General features: G+C 36.9%; 1 protein-coding gene across 6 annotated transcripts in view; it reads right to left on the bottom strand.

Annotated features, from left to right (window-relative positions):
* REV1 (REV1 DNA directed polymerase) overlaps window positions 1–11,108 on the bottom strand; it is an 83,105-nt gene that overhangs the window by 38,617 nt on the left and 33,380 nt on the right. For 5 of the 6 annotated variants that reach the window (XM_067007093.1, XM_067007094.1, XM_067007095.1 and 2 more), the window contains 2 exons: window positions 8,064–8,232; window positions 1,264–1,416 (listed from right to left, as the gene is read on the bottom strand). The exons of the other annotated variant lie outside the window; for it this stretch is intronic. In XM_067007093.1, coding sequence (XP_066863194.1) covers window positions 1,264–1,416; window positions 8,064–8,232 — 322 coding nt within the window. The remainder of the gene's footprint in view (window positions 1–1,263; window positions 1,417–8,063; window positions 8,233–11,108) is intronic. 6 annotated transcript variants of the gene reach the window in all.

Here is an 11,108-nt window from a genome sequence, read left to right as displayed (position 1 = left end):
CAACAAAAGTGAAGTCAGAAAAGTCTTAAATCTGGTTTTCTATGTCATAAATATTAAGGTTTTTTACTAGCAACACAGGCAACAGAAATGCACACACTGGCAAGAAAACATACTGCTCATACCCATTCTTTCTGCACTACGGTGGTTCCAGCCCAGACAGACGGACATTTGTAAAGTAGCTGTACTAGAAACATATCACGAGTGGATATATACATTTACTAGGCAACAGCATAAATGGATCAATAATTTAAATCTAATAGGTAAATTCTTCCTAAAATCAATACAAAGAAGAATTTCAAAACAACACACACATATGTATTTTCTTTTATTAGTGAAGTAAGAAAAAACGAAGTTGTATATTCAGAAGCTTTTCTGATATTACTTGTACACCTTGATGGTACTAAAAAACAAAATTAAATGTTTTAGGTAACGTGAAAAACAACTGAATACACTTATAAGTGAACCTATAAGTTAAAGAACAAATGAGAACAAAACTACAGAAGGTAGTGACACTGAATCATCCCAAGTTAATTAGACTCCTGGTCTTTTGGAAAAAATATTACCAAACTCCCAAAGCAAACAATTTAATAAATAAGGGGAAGGCTAATGCTAATGAACCATGATAATGAACTACTACCCGATACACAAGGCAACACACCAATTAACTGTGAAGCCAATTTACCCAGGATTACTGCAATTAAAGCTTAAGTCAAAATATTTTTAAAAATCAGACACATGGAATAAAGTGTAGATTCACCTCTAACTCTATAACCTTGAGGGTCATCAACTAAATTTTAACTGATATAAAATATTTACCTATTTAGAATTGTTACTGATTTAGAATTTTTCAAAAATAACCTAGAAGTGTTAACATTTTCATTACCTTTCTATGCAGTAGCACACAGCAAAACTATAGCTGGAGTAGTTAGTTCAGTCTTCGAGAAAGCAATATTCTATGGCAAATTATTTGTGTCAAAAATAATTACTGCCATGAAAATCCATGGAACATTTTACTTCTAATAATTTAAGATCCACTGGTTTAACATGGGAATCTAATGAGAGTGGAAAAGCTTTCTTGTTTGCATTTTATTTATGATACTGTTATAAAAATAATTTTTAGGTAAGACATGCACCCCTGTACTTCAACAGGATTAATACAGACGAATAGCCAGTTTTTATATTTGTTTCTATCTTCAGCAGAGCAGGGGCCATTCTCACTGCTAAAAACCAGCTGTGTAGTCTCCCCAACCTAGACAAACTTACACCCTGTCGTTGAGCTGTTTGGTGATGCTGCTGGGACCTGGTACAGGGTCCTCGGGTTTGCACACAGGATTAAAGTTGAGACCTTTCTGCGTGGAGGACTGCTTGCTGTACAGCTGATACGGAACGTAGGACAGGAGTCGTCCGGCTTTGATGCTAAAATAAAAAAGTAACACCAATTCAAGAGTTTAATACTTGGGGAAAAGGAGCTTCACAAAAAATGAATGTTCTCAATGACAGGAATATTTCACCAACAACATGCCACCTCCTTTTCTAGTTTATTCCTTCTCCCTTTGTTTTAGTGGTCCTAATACAATCTTCCTTACTCAACGCTTAAGAATGAGACCTTCTGCCCATGAAAAGACACGTCTGAAATTTTAAAAACTAGTAGCCAACCATCTCCTGTTGAGGAAAAGAAAACTGACTGTAGACGAGGATGACAAGAACTTCAAGCACAGACTTGGACTAGTCGGTACTGTAATCGTCATGACTTCAATATTTAACCACAATCTTACCCCCCCAAATTCACACAGAATCATCAAGACTTTCTCAAATCCCATCTCACATATTAAATTTTTCCAGAATAAGGGAACTGGATGAGGCTTCCCAATTTTCAAGATTCATGTTAGGTCTATTAAATGTGAAAAACTGTAAAATAAAAGGACAAAAATAAAGAATCTCAACTTTAAGATTAACAAATAATTTATACTATCTTATGTGTGTAAGAGTGACAGAGACAAGGCCACTTGAAGACAGAACTCTGAGAGGGCAGAAGCTATCATATGTATCTATATATCGTCTTCCAAATGCTCACTATATATGCATCAAACACCACCTGTAAAAGCGAGGGGAACAGCAGTATGATAACACTAGATTAACTGACACTCCCCAATGCCTATTAGACTTCAGAACTAAAACTGATTTGATTAAACTGAGTTTTGCTTTCTAATAAACTGAGTTACACATATGGTTACTGTATCTTTAAAAATACCATTTTCAACTCAAATTCTAAAACAGCCAACTAATATGCTTAGGCTAACATCCAAATTTTAAAACAGGCTCCTTAAGTATCAGGCAATATTTCAAAGCACATGTGTGGCTTTAAACCTAAAATATATATGAAGAAAGCCATCCTTTAATTATTTAGAAGAAAAATAATACAGTAAAATACTTTTCTTATTATCTGACAGATCCAAGAATTTTGACATTTTTATTTTCTCAAAGCATACTCCACAGAACTTAAAAAAAAAATGACTGTATTGGCTTAAAACAAACAAAACCAATTTAAAATATTAAGTCAACAATTGTGAATACAGAAAAACATACTGATGATATAACCCTAAAAATGAAACTCTACCATATTATAGACTATGTCCTTTATGTAATTATATCAATATACAATCCCACCTAAACTGCCTTCAACTTTGGGTGGAATTACTAAGTATGCTAAACTACTAATTTATGACAGTTGAGAACATACTAGTGACAACACACTTCAATTTTCATTTACCTAAATAAATTTACCATCAGGCCAGAAGTTAGTTTTATCAAGATTACAGATTACATTCAAATACTAGAATTAAAATCCTAAAATTAGACCATCTATTAATTTACTTTATTCTTTAAAAAACTTTTTATTGGAGTGCAGTTAATTTACATACAGTGTTGTGTTAGTTTCAGGTGTACAGCACAGTGAATTTTACTTTATTCTTTTATCAAACTAACTTCACTTCCTTTAGCAACTGGTCTTAACTGCCTGGCGAGGGACCTTTGTCTTCTTAGTTATTACCTACCTTGCCTGCTCTCCCACCCTCGGAAGCAGAGGGACTTACCCCTAACCCTAGCCTTCTGCCTCCTTCGTGACACACGGCACAGCTGTAACTAAGGGGTGAGTGGAGACTGAAACTGTGCTCAACATGCCAGCTGCACATCTGAAGTAAGACCAACGTGCAGTGAAGCCAGGACACGCCCCATTACATGCTGGCTTCCCCCATCCCACTGAGAGCTTGCTGGGTGACCCAGACACTACAGGTGCTCTCTGTGGTCTAAACTGATCACACACGACTCCTAACAACAGCCATGTCGCCCAGCAGAACTTAAGGCTTACATAACTAAGTCCGTGGAGACTAACATAAAATAAGAGCCAATTTAAATACTGCAGGTATCTAATCAGACATCCTCAGAGATGCCCAGTAAAAGAAACTAAAGCCCAGTGCACTATAGTAACGTTAGACAAGAAATTCTTTTAATTTCAAGCCCAAACCACTATACATCTGTGTACATTCTTAATTATCCCTGCTTATCCATTTATCCATCTACAGATATATGGAGAGAAACATTATCTGAAGGTATATTTTTAAAAGATCTTCTTTTACAAAGTCTCTCAGGGATTCATTTCTAACATTTTCTAATTTCACTGCTTATCCTAAGCACAAAGGAGCTGTATTGTATATTTTCTACCATTCTTCTTACAAAACAACAACAACAACAACAAAAAAAACAGAGCCAAACATCAAAACCCATATTTCAAAACCAAATGGAGCTTCACTTTACCAAAAGATATTACTACATGGTTTCTTTATATACTGAGCTTTCTTCCCATGTACACTGAAAATAGATTCTGATCTATATGAAAGAGCTTACATTCTATACAATGTATCAGGCACATACTCACTGCATGTGAGATATTCACTTACTTTGAGGAGTTTTAACTCTTGGTTTGTCCTATAGCCCCAGTAAAGTTATCTACAGCAGAACTTTGTTGTTTAAATCATCTCCTATTTCCTATGCTGAAAATGAATTTACACTGCCAGTTATAACCAGAGTCTGGGAGATTTTGCAAAAATTAAGATAGAAGAAAAGTCACTACATTTCTATTCCAGACTTTGTATTATAACTGTAGCAACAGCATCTTCTTTAGATGAAGCAGTTCTGCACATCAGATGTCTGTATGGTTCCAGTCAACATCCCAGTCGTTCTCTATTAGAAAAACCGTATCTGACACTGTATACCCATCCGCCCATCCATTCACACATCTATCCTTCTTTCTCATTCAAAAAGGCAAGAAAGGATCTAATTATGTGCTAAGGACACACTGAGCTGTTTTTGCCTATTATTCTACCATTAAGCAAACATTATTCTTTACACATTCAAAATTAGAATTCCCTTTGCCACCAGCTCTCCCATTACCCAAACTTTCCAACCACTCACCAAGGTCCCATAAGCTCAGAAAAGGAAATAACAGCTATGAACATATGTATATAACTTTTTGCCCTTTATCCTTCAGGGTCCAGATTGCTTTTTATTTTTTACTACAGATACTGAGAGAGTTAAGCTATTCATATTCATTCTTTAGCTCGTGAAGACCAAGACTCTATTTTCTAATAAATATTACCTAGAACAAGTCATGGGGTGGTGGGGAGACTGAAATGTGTACTGGTTAGTTGGCCAAGTAAAAATAATTTGAGAAGAATTCTGTAGTGCTGTGAGAGAAAAAAGTAAACGACTCAAGGTTAATTTTTTTAAGTCAAATCTATACCAGAAACTAGAATCACACACATTTTCTACAAAGAATAAACTGAGGCAAGACACACAAAAAACATAAGGGGAATGAAAAAAATCATGAGATAAAATTGCAACCAACTTTTATTTGAGTTGAGTAAGCACTCTAATACTGATACTGAGTGTAATCAGAAACAAAGTTTCAGTCCATAGGAAGTATGAGATCTTCAGAGCATCACAAGTATGTGACAAACGAGATAACATTACAGGTGGGAGCTTAGAAAGAAAGGGCACACTGACTGGGAGCCAGTCACCCCCGCACGAGAAGACCCGAGTTGGCAACAGCTGGACCCTCTCATCTCACAGCAGAGCCCGTGAGAATCCAACCAGAGGAGGCAGGTTCCCACAACACAGAAGACTCAACACAAAATGAACAACGAGAACAAAATGGACTCAGAATAACTTAGGACCATGTTTTCAACTGTGCTCGGGCCCGATGAGGCAGTGAGGTGAACCACAGCAGCTTCTATAACTGCTTCACACTTCAAATTTCAATGTAAAATTGTCTGAAGAAAAGGATTAAGAGAAAAATTTGAAAATCACTAACTTATACTATACTGTACTATATCCAAACATAAGATTTACAAAGCAAAGCCTTCAGTAACATAATCTCAGACCTTAAACTAACACACACAGGCTTCTCATTAAAGGACTCCCCTGCCTCTCGGAATTCATGACCCCATAATCATGCCTATATTAACTCGGGTTTAATGGCACCTACACAGACACCAGGGAATTCTAATCAAAGCAAAGTAATCATCCTGCACGCTTATAAGTTGTAGTCACTTTTCGAACTGCTCAAACTAAAAACAGGAAAACTAATTATAGAAGAGAATATCATGTATCATCCATTAAACGGCTAATATAATGTTCAACTTTTTAAGTATAACAGAATCTCATTAAAACCCTGCTGAGGAGGAGAAAAGGTGAAAAAGACTGGGATTAGAGTGTGACAGAAAACAGCGATTTAACATGGGGGAGCCCGTGCTATGACTTCGCAGACACAGGACATTTATGTCATATATTAGGGTACAGACCAGACTGAACCATTTCCACATGGGCCAACTCACCTGTAACAACTTAATTTAAACGGCAAAGAGCAGACCCAAATACGAGTCAGAAAATCTGGGTTCTGAATTCTGTCATTCTTGGGCAAATCAGTTAACTGTATTAGCCCTGCCTTCTCATATACAACATAAAGCAAATAAGCCACATAACCACGATCCCAAAGTCACTTCAGTTATTTAAAAACAGATAATTAAGCCTGACTTCAAACTAAAATAAAATCCATTAAGTGTATTTTATAACTCGTAACTGTCTCAGGTGCTTTTTTTATTGTATTATCTCTCTAGCAGCATTCAGCACAAAAAAGAAGAGCAGGGATAAAAAAAAAACAGCTGTAAGGAAGACCACCATTTTCTAAGCAAGTCAAGTCCCACCCAGCAAGAGCTCTTTTCACCACCACTTTCCTTACCCGTGGATCTCCCCCACCCCCTCCAAAGCCAAAGTAATATCCCCAGATCAAAATTCTTGCCCCAGCACAATGAAAGGATTGACTTTAAGTGACAACACACAGTTAAACTCTGGAATGATACTAACTTCTTATACCGAAAACTTCATATTTATTTTTAAGAAGACACACAGCTAAAAGCTAGGTTCATTAATCCTATATAATGAATGGACAGTGGCTGGGTCCTGGGAACACAGCACAAAGATATTCTAGGGATGGACCTTCAACTTAATCTGCCAAGGCTTAAAAAATCCTAATCTATAAGAATTTTTGGCTTTCTGGAAGACAAATGCACTTTTGCCCTTTTGGAATTTATTTTCTGATACTCAGTGATGTTTATAGAATAAAAATAAAATAACAACAGTAGCTTCGTACATATTATGCCTCTACAACGCACAAGGCACCGTACTAGGTAGTCTGCACAAATTATTTCTAGCTGTCACATAACCATAGCGGGTAGACAGCAGCCTTCTTCTACAAATGAGAAAACAAGGTTCAGAATGGCTGTGTCACTATTCCCATTACACGAGGTCACAGGGACCCTGAATTGCTGAGTTGGGATGTGAACCCAGGTATGTCTCCAGAGCCCAAGCACAGCCTTTCCACTATAATACACTGTGCCTCTCACGAAGCTATGCTGCTATATCTGCTACACAGAGGAACAGAACAATTCTATTTAATTATTTTTTAAAAAATTTTTTGGTTGTGCCACGCGGCATGTGGGTTCTTAGTTCCCCAACCAGGGACCGGAACCACACTCCCTGCACTGGGAGTGTGGAATCTTAACCACTGGACCGCCAGGGAAGTCCCCAAACCTAACAGTTCGAAATCTACTGAATAAATTAATGGAAGGTGTCAGAATTAATGAAATATAGGATAAGAAAAAGGCTTGGCAGTTGCCCTAAAAAAAAATAATTTCTAAGTTTGTTTCATTAACACTCCATTATACAATCTGACCATTCTCTCATATACTGATTATAATCTATGCATAAAATTATGATTTTAACACTTTCATTTTTAACTTTCATAAATCTAGCAATCACTCATATATATTATATATGAATCACTCAAGTTCTGGCTCATCACCAAGGTTCTAGATGACATATTTAACCCTAGGAAGTTAGTATGAATGGCCAGCACTGACTTACAACACACCAGTTCCAAAGCAACAACCAAGGAGCCATACTAACTGAAAGACAGGTACTGCTAATACTGCAAACTGCCGCCCACTCCTAGTATTGCGGGTCCATGTTATCCTGATCTTCCTTCTTCCCCCACAGCATGTACTGACTTTTAACACATGACATAAATTTACTTATATACTGTTTATTATCTGTTTCCCCTTATAAAATGTAAGCTCCAAGAGGTAGGGGAGGGACTGTTTTGCTCACTGATGTATTTCCCAAGTACACAGAACACTGCCTACTCGTAACAGGTGCACAAATATTTGCGGAGTGAACAGCATGCTTGTCAACCCCCCCCATCGCCGCTTCCTGCCGCTCACCTGAGTCATCCCCCCTAATTCCTGGGAGCTGAGGTTGCAAGAACACTAACATCAAACCCCAGGCCACCCGAATCATCACACGAGGCTAAGGAGCACAGTGGTGTTTTTTAAGACATGGATTACTCTTCACCCTTAGGTTAAGACGCAATGCAAGTTAGATAAGGGTTTATAACAGAAAAAGTATTCCAATTTTTAAAACTCATTAATTTAATTAAAAATTAAACTTACCTTTCCACAATCCATTCTGGTCGAATTACTTTTTCTCCCTTTAACTCTTTAATTTTGGCATTAGGAAGATTTGTGGCAATGATGTGTGTTGTTTTGGATCTGGAATAATACACATGATATTGGCCTCCATGCAACATCATTAGCTTTCTCAATTCCTCAGCAGATGGATCTGTAAAATTAATAATAAAATGTGTTAAAAGTTTTACATTAAGAAAGTAGAGCCCTAGCTGAACAATCCCTTAAACAGGATGATTTAAAGAACGTATCACTGGTACACCTTCTCCTTGGCTGTGTTGCCAGTAAACAAAGGTGGGAGGAAAATCACAAAGCGATAAAGCTATTTTGCCTTAGCACATCCGACCTTCCTGGCTGCTACAGGTGCAGTCAACCAACACAAAAACATCTACTGCCAAGCAATGCCCAGAAAAGCAGATAGGCACCTCAAGTAATGAATTAAATACTGATAATAGAGCAAATATTTTAAAAATTTCGACCACATTTAGCTATACTGACCTTGATGTTTTTATCTTATGTTTAAAAATACTTACTAAGAGCACACTTACTGTAGAGCTTATTAGACTTTACTCTTGTGAAGCTTAATAACTTAAACTTCTATTTAAAAAATATAAGGGCTTCCCTGGTGCCACAGTAGTCAAGAATCCGCCTGCCAATGCACGGGACACGGGTTCGAGCCCTGGTCTGGAAAGATCCCACATGCCGCGGAGCAACTGAGCCCGTGCGCCACAACTACTGAGCCTGCGCTCTAGAGCCCGTGAGCCACAACTACTGAGCCCACGTGCCGCAACTACTGAAGCCCATGCACCTAGAGCCCGTGCTCCACACGAGAAGCCACCACAATGAGAAGCCCACACACTGCAATGAAGAGTAGCCCCTGCTCGCTGCAACTATAGAAAGCCTGCATGCAGCAACGAAGACCCCACACAGCCATCAATCAATCAATCAATCAATCAATCAATGTTTCTTTCAAAATGTGTAAAAAGATTGGCTTAAACATTTTTTAAAAAATAAATAAAATAAAATATATAAGAAAAGTTTAAAAAATCTTATTCAGTTTCCTAATACGAACTTGCATCAAAGCCAAAAAATAAAGTTAACCAAAACAAAGTAAGAATTGCAGACCAAGAAGCACTGTTTTTCCCCCTAATTTTGTTTTAAATTATTTTATTCTTAATAAAACTATAGAAAAATATCTTAAATAAGAATCAATGTGGTTTATGCTTTCCCATAAAAAAATGTCTGACTCACTAAAGTTATGTTATGACAGGTATTACTAGTATCACATGAAACTAATTATTTTCAATAGCTTCTCTATTTCTTTCACCTATTAATCTAAGGGAAACTCTGGACCACACTTCTAGCAACAGCTGTACCTGGGGGGAGGCTGGGGACGGCCTCCACAGGAGGCTTGTGTAGCTACTTTGATATTCAAGCAACCGATTTTCTTTAAACACAAATAATACAGGTCCAAGTATTTAAATAAGTACTTTTATTATAATAACTATCTAATTCAGTGAGTTTTGGTCTTTAGAAGAAGAAATATGTTCCCTCTATACCAATTTTGGTAAGAGTTTTTATCATGAACGGATGTTGAATTTTATCGAATGCTTTTCCTGCATCGATTGAGATGATCACGTGGTTTTTGACTTTTCTTCTGTCAATGGGGGTGTATCACACTGACTGACTGATTTGTGTACGGTGAACCGTCCTGTGACCCTGTGATGAATCCAACTTGGTCATGGTATATGATCTGTTGTGTTGTTGGATTCGGTTTGCTAATATTTTGTTGAGAATGTTTGCATCTATATTCATTAAAGATATTGGCCTGTAGTTTTCATTTCTCCAAAGAAGACATAGAGATGGCCAACAGGCACATGAAAAGATGCTCATCATCACTAATTATTAGAGAAATGAAAATCAAAACTACCATAAGGTACCACCTAGCACCAGTCAGAATGGCCATCATTAAAAAGTCTACAAACAATAAATGCTGGAGAGGGTGTGGAGAAAAGAGAACCCTCTTACACTGTTGGTGGGAATGTAAATTGGTGCAGCCGCTATGGAGCACAGTATGGAGGTTCCTCAAAAAACTAAACAGAGTTGCCATTCGACCCAGCAATCCCACTCCTGGGCACATACCCAGACAAAACTATAATTCAAAAAGATACATGCACTCTATGTTCAGAGCAGCACTATTTACAAAGCCAAGACATGGAAACAACCTAAATATCCATCAACTGATGAACGGATAAAGAGATGTGGTACACACACACACACACACACACACACACACACACACACACACACACACACAGAGTGGAATATTAGTCAACCATAAAAAAGAATGAAATATTGACATTTGCAGCAACATGGATGGACCTAGAGATCACCATTCTAAGTGAAGTAAGTCAGAAAGAGAAAGATAAATATCATATAATATCACTTTATGTGGAATTTAAAACATGACACAAATGAATATATCTTAAAAACAGGAACAAACTCACAGACATAGAGAACAGACCTGTTGTTGCCAGGGAGGGGGGTTTGGGAAGGAAAGATTGGGAGCTTGCAATTGCAAACTAGTATATATAGGATGAATAAACAACAAGGTCCTACTACAAAGCACAGGAAACTGTATTCAATATGCTGTGATAAACCAAAAAGGAAAAGAATATATATAACTGAGTCACTTTGCTGTATAGAAAAAATTAAAACAACATTGTAAATCAACTATACTTCAATAAAATATATTTTAAAAATGAAGAAGAAAGCAAGCTAACAAAGCACATACAGACATGCCAGGTTTGACTACTTCTTGTTAAATTCTTACAGTGTAGAATTCATCTGTTGTTACTGACTGCAACTACTGGTGCTGCTCAGTAAAAATATGTTAACCACATATGCAAGCCATATATATAAATTTTTCTAACTGCCTCATTAAAAATAGTAAAAAATTAATTTTAATGTTTTTATTTAACTCAATAAATCCAAAATATTATCATTTCAGCATGTAATCAATATATAAAA

The sequence above is a fragment of the Kogia breviceps genome, chromosome 11 (genome assembly GCF_026419965.1).
Source record: "Kogia breviceps isolate mKogBre1 chromosome 11, mKogBre1 haplotype 1, whole genome shotgun sequence".
Lineage (NCBI taxonomy): Eukaryota > Metazoa > Chordata > Mammalia > Artiodactyla > Physeteridae > Kogia > Kogia breviceps.
This window is presented reverse-complemented; position numbering and strand designations above follow the sequence as displayed.